The sequence below is a fragment of the Microcebus murinus genome, chromosome 31, assembly GCF_040939455.1.
Source record: "Microcebus murinus isolate Inina chromosome 31, M.murinus_Inina_mat1.0, whole genome shotgun sequence".
In the NCBI taxonomy this organism is placed as follows: domain Eukaryota; kingdom Metazoa; phylum Chordata; class Mammalia; order Primates; family Cheirogaleidae; genus Microcebus; species Microcebus murinus.
Genome location: NC_134134.1, coordinates 3,179,644 through 3,199,030, shown reverse-complemented (window position 1 = coordinate 3,199,030; position 19,387 = coordinate 3,179,644). Strand labels below are relative to the sequence as shown.

Below are 19,387 nucleotides of genomic sequence, written 5' to 3'. Positions count from 1 at the left end.
TGTGCCCATAGTTTCATTCTCTTTTGAAAGGGAATCCAGGAGATGGGATTTTACTACTAAAGTGATAACTCAGTATCAGCATGGATGAAGGGCTTTGGTTTGTAAATGCAACAAAGTTTCCTTCCCCTTCCTGTGATTCTTGGTGTTTTTCTCAATTGAGGTGCTATGAACTATTAGCAGTTATGATTTCTAAAAGAGTCATGGTTGCAAGTATATTTTTAAGATGATACATCTATGATGCAAGTAAGACCATGGTATTCTATTGTGCTTTCTTGCTAACGTGCTTTGTATAGTTTTATATATTTAAATTTTGAAGTATATTCGCCTGAGTCTGCTTAGTGAGATACTTTGTTATTTTCATTTCTTTCAGAACTATCTCACTATTGCACCAAAGACCTATTACCAGAGCAGGGTACAAAAGACCCCTTGCAGAAATCAATCACGAGACTATATGGAAGCTGTGACCTTGAAAATATATACTTAAGAAGAGATGAGGAGTGTGTGGCTGAGTGTAAGAAGCAGAAAGTATGTTCTGATGGTCTTACCCAATGTTTGTCAACTTGCCGTAGAAAAATCTTCAAAAGTGACAAATGTATAAAAGTCTTTAGCAAATCATCAAATCTAAATAGACACAAGACAAGACATACTGGAGAGAAAAGTTTCAAACTTAAAGAATGTAGCAAAACATTTAACCACAGCTCTAATGTTTCTGGACATAGAAAAATTCATACCACACAGAAATCCTACAAGTGTGAAGAATGTGGAAAACCCTTTAACTTTTGCTCAAAACTTATTATACATCGGAGAATTCACACTGGAGAGAAACCCTACAAATGTGAAGAATGTGGTAAAGCCTTTACCCAGTGCATACACCTTACTCAACATAAAAGAATCCATACTGGAGAGAAACCCTACAAATGTGAAGAATGTGACAAAGCCTTTATCCAGTTCTCAATCCTTAGTCGACATAAAAGAATTCATACTGGTGAGAAACCCTACAAATGTGAAGAATGTGGCAAAGCCTTTAACTGGTCCTCAACCCTTAGTCTACATAAAAGAATTCATACTGGAGAGAAACCCTACATATGTGAAGAATGTGGAAAACCCTTTAACTGTTGCTCAAAACTTATTATACATAGGAGAATTCACACTGGAGAGAAACCCTACAAATGTGAAGAATGTGGTAAAGCCTTTACCCAGTGCATCCACCTTACTCAACATAAAAGAATCCATACTGGAGAGAAACCCTACAAATGTGAAGAATGTGACAAAGCCTTTATCCAGTTCTCAATCCTTAGTCAACATAAAAGAATTCATACTGGCGAGAAACCCTACAAATGTGAAGAATGTGGCAAAGCCTTTAAATGGTCCTCAACCCTTAGTCTACATAAAAGAATTCATACTGGAGAGAAACCCTACAAATGTGAAGAATGTGGCAAAGCCTTTAACCAGTCCTCAATCCTTACTCGACATAAAAAAATTCATACTGGAGAGAAACCCTACAAATGTGAAGAATGTGACAAAGCCTTTAACCGGTCCTCACACCTTACTGAACATAAAAGAATTCATACTGGAGAGAAACATTACAAATGTGAAGAATGTGGCAAAGCCTTTACTCAGTGTTCAGGCCTTACTCAACATAAAAGAATTCATACTGGAGAGAAACCCTAAAATGTTGTAGAATGTGGCAAAGTCTTTATCCAGCTCTGAGACTTCACTCTACATAAATGAATCCATACAGGAGAGAAACCATAGAAATGTGAGAAATGTGGCTAAGCATTTTCCCAGTGCTCACACCTTAATCTTCATAGAAGAATGCATAACAGAGAAAAATTCTATGAATGTGAGAATTGTGGCAAAGTCTTTAATAACTGCTCACATTTTATTCAACACCAAATAAATTATACTAGATAAAAGTGAGATAAATGTAATGAGTATGGAAGTGGTTTCCCTATGTATTAGCTTTAAAATGCACAACAGTACTTATATTTAAAGTAAACAATCATAATGTAGAGTGCTGACAATACCTTTAGTTACAACAGAGATCTTATTGGACATGGGAGAACTTACACTGAAAAAAATGCTCCAATATTTTCCCCAACATTGCTCAACATCACAAAAATTTTAAGAGATAGACACCTTACAAATATAATGAATGTGAAAAAATATTTATGCCAAAGATATACCTTAGAGAACCACAAAGAATTGATAGTTCAAATTACTCTACAGATATAATGAATTTCAGAACACATTTCATGAAGAATCAAGTCTAAACAAATATCAGAGGATTCACAGTGCAATACACTAATGCACTAAGACATTGACAAATTTCTTTAAACCAGGTTGTTGATTATAGAGTACTACCCAGTAAAATAGTTAGTTGATTTACTTGTATGTCAGCTTTAAAAAGAGATTTTGTGAGAGTTATAATTACATGTAAAATATACTTTCTGGTCAGGGTAGGGTAAAAATATAAAAGGTATATATATTTTTTCCTTTTTGACAAGCAAATACTAATGTTATTCAACTTTAAATACAATAGATGCTATGTTTTCATTCTTAGGGTGTATGTGAATGTGTGTGGTTAATGATAGCTACATCACATTTATTAGTAGTCTTTGTGTATTCAGTAGGCATTATTCATGTACTTTTCCATGGGAAATTAAAATCACTGAAATGTAAGATTTATGAAATGGAGAGGTACTATGGATATTTTTTATAATAAACAGTATTTCAAGTGATGTATGATGTAGGTATACAGACTAATATTCTTCTCATTATAATCAGAATGAAAAAAATAGAATATTATAAATAACTTGTTTTAATATTGTACATTATGATAGATAATAAAATCGAATGAAATTTGGAATATTTTTAGATTACATGTAAACTTAATTTGTTTCATTAAATTAAAAGTAATTTTAATGTGTCAAACATGTTGTAGATTGAATGAAGTGTTATTTTGCACCACAATTAACCTATCCCATGTTACTCAAAGTTGGAGGTAATGGGTTGTAAAAATGTACTGTGGGGTTACACAGTAACAAGACATCACTTGTGATCCTTTTTATCAGTGTCTCTGCTTTGAAGAATAATGTTCCCAAAGCTCTTTTTCATTATATTTATAATTACATTGTTACCATAATGCTTATAATAAAGATTTTGTACTTAATGAAAAGCCATACATTTCTTAACACAGCATGACTAGTTATACAATGTATCCTACATTTTTCCTTCAACATGCAACCTGCCTGGCCAATGAGACAGAAATAAGCATATTTTTATTTATATTGAATCAAATATACAAATACATCATGGTTAAGTGGAACTATAGTTGTAGTATATTTACAGAGTAAGTAATTATGTTTGTGTGAATGTGGATGTATACCTATTTCAACAGAAAAAAAGAAATATTAGAAAAGATGGATACTTTCAAAAGTGTTGAGAATTTACTAGCAAACTAGAAACTTCAAAGATTCTGAAAGGAAATATTTTGTTCACTTTATGTTGAATTAATTCTTTAAAACCCTAAAGCTTCTGAATGGGAACCTGCCCATGCCAATCCTCTGTTCTTACATGCTTATTACTCATGCTAGGCCATCTATGTTATTTTATTATTTCAAAGTTCATTAAATACCATTTATGTGACCTGATCTGCAATTACAACAAGGATTGTTATAAAACTTCATGGTGCTCATAAAATTACCTAAAGGTGTGAGTAATTCCACATTGTAGTAATTACATTTTACTTAGTACATTCTATATTTTCATACTAATTTGGGAAGGATATTGAAAGAACATTCTGGTTACTGTTTCTTTTACTTTGGGTTATCGAACTAATTGATTTATTGACTTTATCAGGCTACTTTGTTCAGGTAAACACTCAGAAGGATATATAAATTATGGAGTTGATTTTATATTTAAATAGAAGAAATAAGTACAGGACATTGTTAGATATTTAATAGATGCTTTCTAATTAGCAGTCAATATTTCTGTAGGAGAGAGCTTGTGGCTCCAAAGAAGAGATTGAAAATGTCCAGGGTAAAAAATCACTGATTTTGCATGTAGAGTGAAGGAACTGGCAGAACAACCAACTCTTGGAATTTATAAGTGGAAATTCTGCTTCTTTCATTTCATAATTATCTCAAGTTTTTTGGCATTTTTTATCTGCATTCCCTTCTACAACTCTATCTAAGCCATTCTTCTTTCCATCTGTGCTTGGGCTATAATATTCTCACTGTTGCACTCAAGCCTGGCCAGTTCACACAATACTTTAAAAGTTCTGATGAGAAGTGTAGAATTTTTTTAGTTTGGTGAACAAAAATTTTAGCTAGACAGCTTGAGGCCATTTATAGGCTATACATACAGCATTCTCATAACTTAAGTAAAATTAGAGAGGTTCAGTGTCCTAAGGTTAAAGTAAGAGCCTTAAAGGCCAAAGAAAGATAAACAATTCTGAAGGCCAGAGGAGTAAATCAAGAACTCAGCATTGTTTTCTTTTGTAAAAGCAAACTGTTATTAGATCCTAACATATAATGTCATAAATATGAAAATAATTACAATAAATGAAGCATTAATAAGTATGTGATGCACATGGTAAGTTCTATAAAAAGAAATATGAGAATTTGGCAATCTCTTAATAGGGAGTTTAGGTAAAGAGCATTGGATTTAATTTTCTATTAATTATAGTACAACATATGCATCCATCTAGAACCTACTTTTGAGTGTGTATTTTCAGTGTTAGAATATAATGGAATGATTTCTCTGCATTGAAAATGTTTGGAATAATCTTTCTTTACCTGATATTTCAATCTTAGAGAATTTATTTTGCATAACTTTATCTTCCTTTATTTTAGTAGTTGGAGTGTACAGTACACATTCTTAGTTATCTAACATTGGCCAATAATTTGATCATTCTCCCTAGAGGAATCTCAGGGATCATGGCCACTTTTTGATTGAAAATTTCATCAGTGATTTTGGATGCAATCCTGTTTTCGATGCTCACAGTGGCCAGAGGTGAGACAGTGAGCACCACATACATCTTTAGTCTCTTCCATAACATAATCATCAGCACCAGGAAGTCCAGGTGTCTTTAGCTTCAAATAAAATCGTTAAAGCCCCTTTCATGTTGTGCTGGATTATGAACCTGCTGGTAAATATCAGAGTTCCCTTGCTTACGACTGACAAATGGAATGCCAAAAGCAGCACTTTCACTCTGTTGCCTGGGCTAGAGTGCCATGGCATCAGCCTAGCTCACAGCAACCTCAAACTCTTGAGCTGAAGCAATCTTTCTGCCTCAGACTCCCTAGTAGCTGGGACTACAAGCATATGCCACAATGCCCTGCTGATTACTCTATGTATTTTTATTTGGCCAATTAATTACTTTCTATTTTTAGTAGAGACATAGTCAATGTCTTGCTCAGGCTGGTTTCAAACTCCTGACCTTGAGTGATTCTCCTGCCTTGGCCTTCCAGAGTGCTAGGATTACAGGTGTGAGCCACTGTGCACAGCCGGCACAAACTCTCTTTACACCCTGAGCTCGATTAAACAAGTAGTTCAAATAGAAAGGTTAATTCCTTGGGTTTGGAAATCTCCTGTGCGAACAGTTATATCTCTGCCTAAATTTTTCCAGTTCACTACTTGGTGCAGGGATAATATGTGTCAGAAACCCTAGCTAAATGAGTCCATGGACCCACCAGTAAAAATTTCTGGCACAAATTACGGGTCAAGAATATTGGTTTGATATTAATGCTCAACTAAAATATGATGATCAGGCTATTTCTCAAATTCAACAGTGCTGTATTAAAGTATGGAAAAAGATACCTTCTCTTAGACTGTAGCTTCCTATAGAAATGTTAAACAAAATGTTAATGAAACTCATGTAGATTTTATTGCTAGATGGCAAGAAATATATGATGCAAGAAATTGTTAGTCCTCCTAATTTAAGAAATATGATTTTACATATATGGGCTTTTAATAATGTTAATTCTAAATGCCACCAGTTTTATGCCCAGCAAATAAAACAGCATGGTGCCATGGCTACCATGCTGCTGAGCCACCCAGGCTGTGGCCATGCTCAGCCAGGCAGCCCAGCACCAGCTCCCCACCACTGCATCCCAATGGCACCTTATGGCCCAAGGGGAGCACCTGGCTGCAGAAAGAAACTTTTCAGAAATTGCCAAAAGGTCTGGTCAGACATTTAAATGCAACTTTGGCTGAGACTCTTGGCCCTAAAGGTAATTTCAGAGAACAAAGATCATCTTGTGACAATGGACTCTTCACACAATCTACTGAGATATACATACATATAGATATATTTGGCCTGATCCTACCAGCATATTAATATTAGTTAATAATTTGGTCATATTTCTGTTACATTAAAAAGAGTAATAACACATTTAGGTATAACTGATTCAGCTTATTCGAATGAAATTTCCGTTATGATGAGTTTCACTTCCGATTATGTTATTCAGGCTAGAGACTGTATTGCACAACTTCTGCTATTAATATGCAAATTAAAAAATCTAATGTTTTAAGACAAGGAGGTTCTGGAAGTACTGCAACAAAAGTATATTGGCAAACTTTATTAATGACCAAAAACCTCAATTAGAAATTAAGCTAAGTGACAAATCTTTTGTTGGATTTATAAATACTGGAACAGATATTAAAATTTATCTAAAGGTTTTTGGCCAAGGGTTGGCATATTATAATAATAGATTTAAAAGACTGTTTTTACTATCCTTTTGCAAATATCTGATAGAAAAAAATTTGCCTTCACCATACCTGCTCTAAACAATCAACAGCCAACTAAACAGTATCAATGGAATGAAAGGGAAACAATTCTATACAAAAATCTTTAATGAAAATGATTTAAAACAAAAGTATTAGTTTTATTAAAAGATAATTTTGTTTAATTTATTGATTTTTTTAAACCACTTGGTTTATGTAATGATATAAGCAGAAGAATAAAAGTACAGTGCTGACTTGTCACACAGTCAGCCAGCACACACCCAACACACACATCTCCATACTGTGTCAGGCATTAGTAATGCAGAGATTGATCAGATATATTTGTTTATTTTAAGTAACTTACATATAAAAATACATTTAGTAAAGTACCTCTAGACTTCAGGTAGAGCATAGCACAAATAAACATAAAAATGTGGGCCATAAAGTCTGGAAAAAATTGTTGTATGTTCTCCAGACAGATGTTAAAAATGGGAGGGAGGAAGCCTTCAGGTAAAACAGCAGGAGGTAATAAGGGAGGAATTATGGAATAGATTGTTGGACTCTTAAAACTGCATAAATGTCTACTAGCTCATATATTCAACACTGTGTTTTTCAGTCTAAACACATTGTGGAACACATTGCTTCCTGAATTAATAAATGAATGAATAAAAATGCAGTGAGGAAAATCACAGCCCTTAAAGTCAGTATTTAGGTACTTACTAAAACCAGGGGTTCCTTTTTTCTCTCTGCTGGAGATACTTTTGTTATTGTCTGTTTAAAAAATAAACTATGTTATCCAAAGTATTTAGAAGAATCAAATTCATAGAAGCAAAAATTAAAATGGTTGTGCCAGGGACTGGAAGAATGGAGAAATGGAGTCATGTTTAATCGGTGTTCGGGGAAAAAATGTTCTCAAAATTTCTTTCACATAATGTGAACATGCTTAACACTACTGTACTGCATACCTAACAAGTGTAAGATGGTAAATATTATATTGGGTGTATTTTACCACAATTAACAATTTTAAATTACCTATATAGTCAGCAAGTGATTTAGAATAGGACAGGATTGTTCTGTCTATATTATCACATTGGTGACATTGGCCACATTGGCCAGAATTTTTCTCAGTCATGAAATCCTCATTTTTGTTTTCATTTTTAGTTTTTATCAGATAGTCCTAGAGGGTTTTGATTCTAAGTATCTGCTTAAAATTGGGGGAGGTTTTAGACCTCTCCCAAAATATTCTTAAAAAAATAAATACCCAAGCTGAGGTCCAATATTATGTCCATTACCTTGTGGGTTTGCCCTACAGAGCAGCTCTTTCCTGGCAGTATTCATGGGAAGTTCTAATAACAAGGCAGGTCCTCAGAAGCCAGGGCATGTGATTGCAGCTTGAAGAGGGTGGGACATGAAATAAGATCCTGGGAGGTGAGAACATGGTGGAAAGGATGCTGACAGTGAAGTGAGTGACGTCTTTGAGGTCTACCCCAGCAGAGGATTAGCACGGGAATGCTTTTTTCTGGAGACAGCAGAAGACCCTGGAGCAGGTCAGCTGCCAGAGAGTACTGAGAGAGCCCTGGACTGGATCAACCAGAGGCAAGGCCACCATGGCACACTAGAAGAAGACGATGATCTAAGATAATTTTCATCACAACTAAATTCATTGGGTGTTGGGCTAATGGGAGGATGGAGGAGGGGATGGGTAGATACACACCTAATGGCTGCAGTGCTCACCATCTTGGGGATGGACACACTTGAAGCTCTGACTCAGGTGAGACAAAGGCCGTGTACATAACCCCAACAGTTTTACCATTGTAATATGCTGAAATAAAAAAAAAATTAAAAAAGTGCTAAATCTATTGGGAAAAGTACCACAAGGGACTACTAGCCCAGAAAGTCTACACTGAGTATTACAGGAATTTCCTTGAAAAATGAGGGATGTGCTGAGGTGTAGAATGGGCAAGAGTGGGGAGAACATCCCAGGTAGGAGGAGTCAGAGGCTGAGGGAAGGGTGTTGCAGGTACTAGTGAAATCGAAGATGCATTTTCACATACCCCAACCTCTTTCATAGACTTTGAGAATAATAAATTGGAAGTGGTCTCATCCCACATTACATTAGACATATTAGCTATATGAAAAGTCATTCACATCATCATTCAATAATTTTGTTGTAGGAAAAGGGCAGAATGACTTTTAAGAATATGTCTTTGGAAATAATTATATTTTGCAAGATTTTTATGTTTCTTTTCTTTTTTTTTTTTTGTATTTTTGTTTTTAACCACTTCAGTATGGTGTTCACTGGCCCTGAAACCTTGCCAACATGGCACTCATATCTACACGATAGTTGGTGCTTTGCATTGACGACGAATCCATTTTGCTCTTGTGTGATGAGGAAAGATATAAAACACTGAAAGCTTGATTTACTTTACAGGCAGCTTTACTTGTAATGTAAATCAGAATAGGTAACATATACATATATATTTTTATTACATTATTTTTAAATGTTCACAATTTTATTTTGATAAATGAAAAATTAGAAAAGTCATGTCATGCTGTTCATTTAGTTGATGCTCGGCTGTGCACCTTCCTATCACCGCTGTCGGCTAAGGTGCTCTGCATGTTCATCTGTGGCTATGGACTATAGTCGATGCTCAGCTGTGCGCATTCATCTGTGGATATCAACTATAGTTAACACTCGTACTGAAGTGGTTAATAAGCTAGAGATTTTATATCAGGTTTCTGATATTGTGTTAGATCTTTGAAAGTCCACAGCTAGTAGCCTCTAGTGCTGTGTTGCTCCCCTGATAAAACAACCTTACTCTCCACTCTTCACTGTGCACACACCTTAAGCAGTTTTATCTCATCTTGTCACATCAGCACCCCCTAAATGCAACAAGTGCTAAATGCAGCTTCAGATCCACACACCAAACCACCTCTCAGCTGCCTGCCCTGGGCAACCCATAGGAAACTCACACCAGGTAGAAAGCTAAGCTCACTCTGCAGCTTCTTTCACAACCCCCTGTGGTACTTTAGAACATATTGTCACAGAAAAAAAAACACCACAATAATTCATTCTCTCAATTTGGAAGCCTAAGTGCCATTATCAGGGCTTATCCTTCACACCCTATTCTTAAGTAGGCATAAGTCCCACTCATTCCTGAAAATTTCTCTTACCTGACCCATTTGTTTCTACCTCAGAAAAAGGCACCATTGTGCACATCATCTTACCTCTAATATTACCTCAATCTATGCCTCTCCTTCCTCAATACCAAAGCCTCAGCAGGACCCTAGTCAGTGTCATGTTGATTGGTCTGATGGGTTCCCAACTGTTCTTTATCTTTCCAAGTTGGCCCCTCCAAATTATTCCCTACTCTAGCTAGTAGATTATTTATCTACTAGCCAAAATCTTGCCAAAATGCCAGTTTTATCACCTCAGTTCCCCCATAAACTCCTTCAGAGGCCCCCACAGTTTCTGGGCTATCAGATCAGTGTATAAAGCTCATTTGGATTGGGCTCTGATTCCTGCATAGTGTCATCCCATACTCCCCTCCATCACTCCGCCTGTGTTATTTTCATAAATGTTTAAGTATCTAGGATGCACCAGCCACTGCTGAAGGATCCTACACATATCCCATGCTCTCTCACCGTTTACATATAAATGGAATTACTAAATTTACCATGCCATTTTCTACTACTTTACCTATACAAGCATTTTTTTTCTTCCTGAACTCCTTCTCCACCACCTGTGCCTAATTAACTACAGTCCATAGAAGCCTGACTACAGAGATAAAATGTAGTGTGTTTTCTTTACTTATAGCTTACTGGGTTTACATTAGGAGCCCCTAGTGACTAAATTCAGGAAAAAAATTAAGTCTTATTCCCACATTGCAAATGAGAAAAGTGAGAGTTAGTAAGCATAAAGAACGTGATGAAAGTTATACAGCAATAGAGGATCTTGATTTGCTCAAAAGTGGTACTTATAAGAATGCTATACAGTTTCTTTCCAAATGGCTTGGTTATGGAAGTTTTGCAGTGCTTATAGAAGCGGCAAAAATTTGGTCCATTCAAGCAACCTAATTAATCACTACGGGAAACTTTAAGACTTTATAAGGAAAGAAAATCTCTCACTTAATGTCCCTTTGGCAAATGATACATTGGAGTAAAGTGAGAGAATATTAGAACTTGTATTAATGTTTACTTTTATCCTTAAATGCAGTGATGATGCTTTGCTAATAACTGATCATAGTAAATAAAGGCTCTCTGTATGCATGAATTAGGGGTGCATGCCCCCAAATTTTTTACTTATAGGAGTTTGAGTTAAAAAGTATAGGGACCCCTGTTACCTACTGACCTCTGCTCATTTCCTTCTACTCTCCACCCAGCTCACACCACTTGAGCCAAAACTCACCAAGCTCACACTCAGGTTCTTCCCACATGTACTCACACAGTGCACTCACTACCTTCATCCAGGTCTCTGCTCTGATGGATCTCCCTAGGGGCAAATCACCCACACCCGACCTCACCATCAACTCTCCCTCCACTTATTCTGCTTTACTCCACTCCATCACAGTTACATTTACCTGACAGTATATATTTGTGTGAATCACCACAAACAGAATGAAAGCTCAGGGAGCCTGGGAGCCTTCTCTGTTTTGTTTCCAGCCTTTTCTCCATTGCAGTAGGAATTATGACCTGAATGGATGAATGTAGATTTTGCTCTTCTGGTACCATGTACACTCCTGAGTGTAGATCATTCTTTGGTTAAACTTGTTTGGCTGCCTTGTGGGTTTTTCTTATCTATAGGCCAGTACTTTATCTTCCCATGGCTGGTTTCTGCTTGGCATCCATGAGATCATTCTTCAATACTGAAAATGTTTGATATCCATGCTGAAGTATAAGCTGTAGCCTTTAACCACATGTTGTTACTAAGCTCTTGAAAAGTGTTTAGTGTAACTAAAACACTGCATTTTTTTATTCTATTTAGTTCTTAAGAATGTTTACTGTAATTATGAGAGGATTTCAATTTCTAGAACTTTCATTAAGAAAAAAACATTTCAAAAGTACATGTTGCAACAGTGCTTATGCCCTCTCTTCCAATGTGTCAAGGCTCATATTCTAGAACTATTTTATGATACTGTAGTAAATCTTGGTGAAATGCAAATGTAATTATTTACTGAAACTAAAATAAGAAGGGCAGGGCAAAAATGAATTTGAAGTGCTGGAAATTGCCTTGTGACTAAATTCGGTGTAATTATGTACAGATTGTGAACATAATGCTCTTTCAAACTTTCTTCACAGTTAACAAAAAAGGAAAAAGCACAGAAGAACAACCTGACATCAAGGGTTGTGTCATCCTTTAGTCCTGTTTCACAGAACCCAGGATCCCTGGCTTCTTTTTGTCCTCACCATGCTGGAACTCCTGATCCTTTCTGGAAACATCACAGTAATCCTCCTCATTCGGCCCTACTCACCTCTCCACTGCAATATATATTTTCTGATCAGCAAGCCATCTGTCATGTAGCAATTCTATATGTACATGTTTGTTCCTCAGATGGCCCTCAACTTTCTCTCTAGGGATCATCACATCTCTCTCACTGACTTTGACATTCATTTCTTCCTTCTCATCAGCTTGTCAGCAGCAGAGTGTCAGATGCTGGCTGTCCTGGCTTAGCACTGCTACGTGGCCATCTGTCACCCATTGTGATACCCCATCCACATTCCCCATGTCCTCTGTGTTCTCCTGGTGCAGGCATCTTGGCTGAGGGTAGTGCTCAATGCATTGATCCATGTGCTCTGCCCTCTGACTTTCCATTACTTCACTTCCAGGGAAGGTGGTCATTTTGTTTCTGTGATCCCAGCTGTATTTAAACTGGTCTCTGTTGACACTTCCCTCTATATCAGGGTCTTTTTATCCATGGTGTTAGTTTTCACTTCCCTCCTATTTTAGCTATTATGGCCTCCTATGTATTTATACTGTCCACTCAACTGGTGACAGTCTCAGGCCAGGGATACATGGAAACCCTGGTTACTTCTCTCACATGGCCCTGGAGTCTCTATTCTATGTGGGTGCCCTTCGCAAGTACCTTCTACAAAAGTCTCATTCCCCTGAGAAGATGAAATGGTCTCTGTCATCTATACCATACTAATGACAATGATCAACCCTCTCATCTATAATCTGACAAATGGGGGTGTCTTTGGACCCCCCAGGAGAGTTCTCAGAAAATAGGAATATGACATATTTAACTTTCCACTAAAATCCAAATCTAAAACAATGAAACACATACATTGAAATGGTGGGATTTACCATATGTAGAGAGACATATTCATATGCATTTACATATAAAGCCAGATATTTTGAGGAACAGATAACAGACAAAAAGAAATGATCCTCTCTTGAAAGTTGATATGTAAATAGGTCATTTTCTTCCTGTTACTCATTTCTGTATTTGTACTCCAATATAATATATTTGGAATGTGGCTTATTCATGTACTATATCGAATATCCATTTCTTATTCCTATGCAATCATCTTATTGGTCATTGCTATTTATTTTTATATTTTTGTTTTTAATTGACAAATAATTTTTTATGTATAAGTCAGACACAGTGTGATGATTTTATCTAGGCATACTTTGGGGAAGATATGATAAAAATAATTGACATTTCTCAAAAGAGACTAATGAATGTTCAACAGATTTCAGTCAAAATGCTCAACCTATCTAATTATCATGGAAATTAAAGTTAAAGCCACAAGGAGCTATTACCTCACACCTGTGAAAATCCTATTCTCAATATGATTAATACTAAGTGCTGGTGAGGATGAGGAGAAAAGGAAACACTTGCATGTTGTTGCTGTGAATATAAATTAGGACAAGCAAATTTATTTCTCTTTCAATAAATTTATGGGGTACCCGTCATGTTCTGTTTTTTTTTTTTTTCCTTTGATGAATGTATGAATTATACAGTGTTAAATTCAGGACATTTAGTGTATCATTCATTCAATGAATATAGGTTTCACCCAGTACATGAGATTTGATCCCTCAATCCCAATCACCATCCTCCCTTCTGAGTCTTAAAAATAAATTTTCTCATTACCGCCAATGTAGAGAATAGTATAGAGATTCCTCAACAATGAGAATTGAATTACCATATGATCCATCACTACCAATTCTTCATGCATATTCAGTTGAAGCAAAACCAGTATGTAGAAGATATATCTGTCCTTCCATGTTCATTACAACAATATTCATTCTAGCCCAGGTATAGAAGCAGCTTAACTTTCCACCAGCACATGAGTGGATGAAGAAAATGAGGTGAATTTACACAATGAGCCTTCAAACAGAATGAAATTCTGTCATTTGTGACAACATGTTTTTAACTGGAGGACATGATGCTAAGTAAAGTAAGCCAGGCACAGAAAGACAAACACTGTATGATCTCACTTATCTGTGGAATCTAAAGAAAGCTGATTTCTTAGTGGGAAGTGTGGTCATCACAGAGAGTGGAATGGGGAAAGAGAAAATCAAAGGGTACAAAGTATCAGTTTGTATATTTTTAAATATTCACAGACCTCTAAAAAGAAGCACCATGGTATCCTTACATAATTATCTTCATTAAAATGTAGTTATCGGCTGGGCATGGTGGCTCACGCCTGTAATCCTAGCACTTTGGGAGGCCGAGTCAGGCGGATTGCTCAAGGTCAGGAGTTCAAAACCAGCCTGAGCGAGACCCCGTCTCTACCAAAAATAGAAATAAATTAATTGACCAACTAAAAATATATATACAAAAAATTAGCTGGGCATGGTGGTGCATGCCTGTAGTCCCAGCTATTCGGGAGGCTGAGGCAGTAGGATCGCTGAGCCCCAGAGATTGAGGTTGCTGTGAGCCAGGCTGACGCCATGGCACTCACTCTAGCCTGGGCAACAAAGTGAGACTCTGTCTCAAAAAAAAATGTAGTTATCTTCTAATGCTACCATTATAGACAATATACTAAATTATATATTTTAATGTATAATTTTTCTTAAATTAAATATTTTCTCTAACGTCATCCTAACCCTAAGTACCTGGCATGAGATTACTACATCAAAATTTATTGATACATTTATAATTTTGATATAAACTTGACTTTTTGCTTAAGTTACTTTGAAATCATTACTTATTTGACCTTTATATTTGCTTTGTGACTCAATATTTGGAATTTTTATAAAATTTAGGAAAGATGTATTGTTTTTACTTTTATATTTTTTATTTCAAAAAAATATGAGAGTACGCATATTTTAGTCCCATTTTATATCTTTGCCTCTCCCTAGCAAGGGTCAGGGGTGTGCCTTTCCCCTCCATGATGATCAAGACATCGTTCAGATGTGGGCTTACCCAAAACTCCTGAATCGCTCTTGAACACCACCACAATTTGAGCACCATAGTGTTAATCAGTCAGTACCAACTTGATGGCAAGTACATGTGGAGCCATTCTTCTGATCTTGTGTCACTTCACTTTGGATAATGGGCTCACTCAATCCAGGAAAATATAAGCAGTGCTGGCTACTGTCATTTGTTAAAATTGAGTAATATTTTATTGTAAACATATACCAAATATTAATAATCCATTCATGAATTGACAGGTTCATGTGTGGTATTTATTTTTTATTTTAAAATTGTAACATGCACATTAATTTCATTTCATCAGAATTTGTATCTTCGGAAGTGTAGGTTCTCATCAAATAATCAACAGGTGTCCTGAAAATTTTATCAAATTATAGGAGCTCCCTCTAAGAAACCCCATGGGGGAGGATGAACTGCAATGCAGATTGAAGCTAATGACATATTAATTTCCTTTAGGATGCCCTAGGTCACTTTGTAAATCTTATTATGCCTTGGCTGGGGAAATATTAGATTGATAAAGCATTCCCTGGGTCCTCAGGTAAGAAGTGGCTCAGGGTAGAATGAAGGGTTGAGCAGCACCAAAATGGAATGGCAGCCTTATCCATCTCCCCAGGTGGAGCAATTTCTGGAAACAGCACCAAAAAATGGCACCATTGTCCTAAGAGAAGCCAGAGATCCTAACTATCTGCCTAAGATTTGTAAATCCTTTTGAAACATTTTTAAAAGGATTTTTTCAAGAAATGCTTTATCTAAAACTGAGAAACATCATTTTGAAATGAAATATCAACAAAGATATTTCCCTATCCCACAATTTCCACATGAAGATGGGATCCTAACTTCAGTGAGCACCTATCTTTAAGTTTCAAAATTGTCTCCTCCTGAATTGATTGAGACATCAGTTTTTTATTAGAATTGAACCAATTATGAAAAAAGAGAGTCTCACTAATTACCAAGTAAGTGTAGGGTGCACTGTTTATGACGAATAGGGCTATCCAGTCTTCTTTCTTTTTTCTTCAAAGCAAATTATTATTTATCTAGATTACATGTATGTAAAAGTTAGGATTTCCTTAGTTATGTACAGTAATGACTTTATGTGTGCCTTTGAAATCTCTCAGTGGATTGGCACTGCACACATCACATTCTGCTTTAATTGAGTAATAAAAGGGTTCTCTTTTAAATCTCTTTTAACTTTGTGGAGAGGTTTTCTGAGTTGGAGACTCTTTACTTTTAATATTTCCTGAACACTTTCCAGAATTAAAAATGCAACATAAACATAAAATGTGCCCACCACTTCTAACTTAGTAGGTCTTAGGACATGAGATTCCTTCTTGAGCTTCCAGTCTATAACCTGCAACTCTGCAGCACAGAGCTTCACTGTCCCCACATCTGCACACAGTAAGTTCTCTAGGCCTCTTTGGTATGTACTGTCCCTCTTGGGCATAGTTAGACCAGATTCCTGTGAATACACTCTCATAGGATAATAATCACTAGTTCTATTCTTTCTCTAAATGCATCTCACATCTTTAGAACTGAAATGGATTAAGAGACCATAGGGCCCAGACACAAACGGGAGCAAGATAATGTGCACTGGGTTCAACACATAAACTCCCTTTCTGCCTTCTTTTTGCCCAAATGCCAGGAAATGTGCAGTGAGTGGTACTGAATTCATGCCTCTCTAGAGACCTAAATCTGCAGCTCTGAATTCTGAATCCAAGGTCTGAGGTTCCTCAGGAAGCTAGAGCAGGTTCAAAGGAGGAATTTCTCTTCCTGTTTTCCTTCTCTCTCTGTATAAGCAAAGATTATACCAGATTGAACAAAAATAGACTGGGCCTCTACCTGGAATTCGCAACACAGGAAAAGACGTTAGACTGAGAATGCACCAAAATCTCAGGGAGACATATACTGCAGTGTAAGAGATCAACAAGGACTTGTAAGTTGACTTTTAAAGGACCCTTTTGGGGTGTGTGTAGACAATTTTCTAGATCTTGTGTAGTATTGTATTATAGTTGTGTGTGAAGAATGGAAATGCTGGCACCACATCTAAATTTTTCTGTAAATTATTGGACACTTACTAGTCACCTTTTGTGGAATAATAAGGATTAAATCACACAATGTAAAGGCTTCTCCACAGTGCAACAAACCATACTTCTAATCAAATAGCACATGCTCGGTAGACATTGCATTATGCTGCTCTTCACTTTGGATATTAGGTATATGTTGTGATGAGTGTTGGGCAAAAGGCAGTATGTATGCTGTGCTTACTGTCTCTACCTGAGTGCTACTAATAATGGATTCAGGTTGACCAACAGCAGCACTAAAAGGGGACCTGACAAAGAACCCAAATAGTGTATACCTTCCACACCAGCCGACCACAATTCTTAGAGTGAGGTGCACATTATCACATCATTTACATTCACATTGATGTTTCAGAGACAATTTTAAAGTAATTACCTCTCAACCCAGACTTTCAATTAGGATAACCTGGCTAGATTGAAGAAACACCATCACCTGCGTGTTGGGCTGGGTGGGAACATCCATGTGGTTTTTTTTGTGCCCCACATAATTCTAATTTGATACCAGGGTCAAGCATTAGGACTTCTGCATATATTCATGTGAATTGAGTTTTGCCTCTGTTCCTGAAGAAAGTCACAGGTTCTGCTCTCTTGGGTTTGGTAGAAGCAGATCAGTGTGGTCCATATATCCATTCCTGTTGCAGAAACTCCTGGCACCTGTAGCAGGGGGAGGTAACAGGAAGAAAAGACAGGAGAACCTCACATTATGGTCTCCATGAATGGGCTGATCATAGCTGACACTTTACTGTGAGCAAGAAACAGTGAGTGTAGCCCTTCTGCATTTTAAGTTCCTCCTGCTTGTGAGTGTTGTAGAAACAAGGAAAGAAATTGTGCTGACTCCTTTCTGGGAAGTCTCAAGATTTAATTGTAATTGTTCTACACAATCTCACCTGAAAAGAAATTTGAAAGTAGGAGAAGAGGAAAAAGAAATGGCTTGTTTTCAGGTACATGTTTCCCAGATTAGGGGTTGTGTCAACTCTTTCTCCTAGAATGTAATGTAGAACTTCAATTTTTTGAACTTGTAAACCTTTACTTCTTTCCTTCTGATGTGTATTCCTTATAAGTTTTGCAACTATATTTTTTTCTATTTCTTCTTATGATAGTCAAGGAGCTCTGGAAAATCCATCCTCCATATCTAACAGAGCCTGCTCTACATTCTCTCCCATAAGCTTCTTAATACAATAGCCAAGTTGTATAAGAAGCGTATGACATGTAATATTGAAAATATACTCATTGTGACAGGTCCAGATAGAATAGTATGAATATCTGAGATTCCTACTGGGGATGGGATAGAGTCTTTGGATTTGAGTGAGTATGGGAAACATGTACTCTCAAAGTTTGATCTGGATGCTTCATCACTTCTCTGTAAAATATTATTAGGAAAATTGAGAAAGACGATAACATTGGTTGTCTAGGATAACCAGAAAATTATGGAAAAAAGAGAAAATAGAAGACTCACTCTGTATGATGCTACAGTATTTACATACATTATTAAAGATAACAAATCATGAAAAGTATCTGTATCTGAAATTGGCATATAACTTATGATTCTTCATTGTTACATATTGTTGGCCACTACCATCCCAGCAGTGGTTTGGTATCCTCCTCTGTGCAATGGTGCCTAATACCAATTTGTCCCTCTAAATTTATGTTAATTTCATTCACTTGGTTAAGATGCTCTCTGACAGATTTTTCCCATATACAGTTAATTGTTTTTTGTTTTTTGTCTTTATCATTAAGTGTCTCATGGAGATTTACTCACTGTTGTGAATGAACAATCACATTTAATCTGGAAGCTCCCCTTTCTTCTTATAGCTTGCTTTGAAAAATTAGGGCTATCGGCCGGGCGCGGTGGCTCACGCCTGTAATCCTAGCACTCTGGGATGCCGAGGCGGGCGGATTGCTCAAGGTCAGGAGTTCAAAACCAGCCTGAGCGAGACCCCGCTCTACCATAAAAATAGAAAGAAATTAATTGGCCAACTAATATATATAATATAAAAATCAGCCGGGCATGGTGGCTTGTGCCTGTAGTCCCAGCTACTCGGGAGGCTGAGGCAGGAGGATCGCTTGAGCCCAGGAGTTTGAGGTTGCTGTGAGCTAGGCTGATGCCACGGCACTCACTCTAGCCTAGGCAAGAAAGCGAGACTCTGTCTCAAAAAAAAAAAAAAAAAAATTAGGGCTATCATCTGTGTTCTGTTCAGATGA

General features: G+C 36.7%; 1 protein-coding gene across 1 annotated transcript; it reads left to right on the top strand.

Annotated features, from left to right (window-relative positions):
• Positions 1-200: 200 nt before the first annotated feature.
• On the top strand, positions 201-1,671 carry LOC142865688 (uncharacterized). The gene is made up of 2 exons (XM_075998876.1): positions 201-210; positions 371-1,671. Exons 1-2 carry the CDS (start codon positions 201-203, stop codon positions 1,669-1,671), a joined length of 1,311 nt encoding a protein of 436 aa, XP_075854991.1.
• The last annotated feature ends 17,716 nt before the right edge of the window (positions 1,672-19,387 follow it).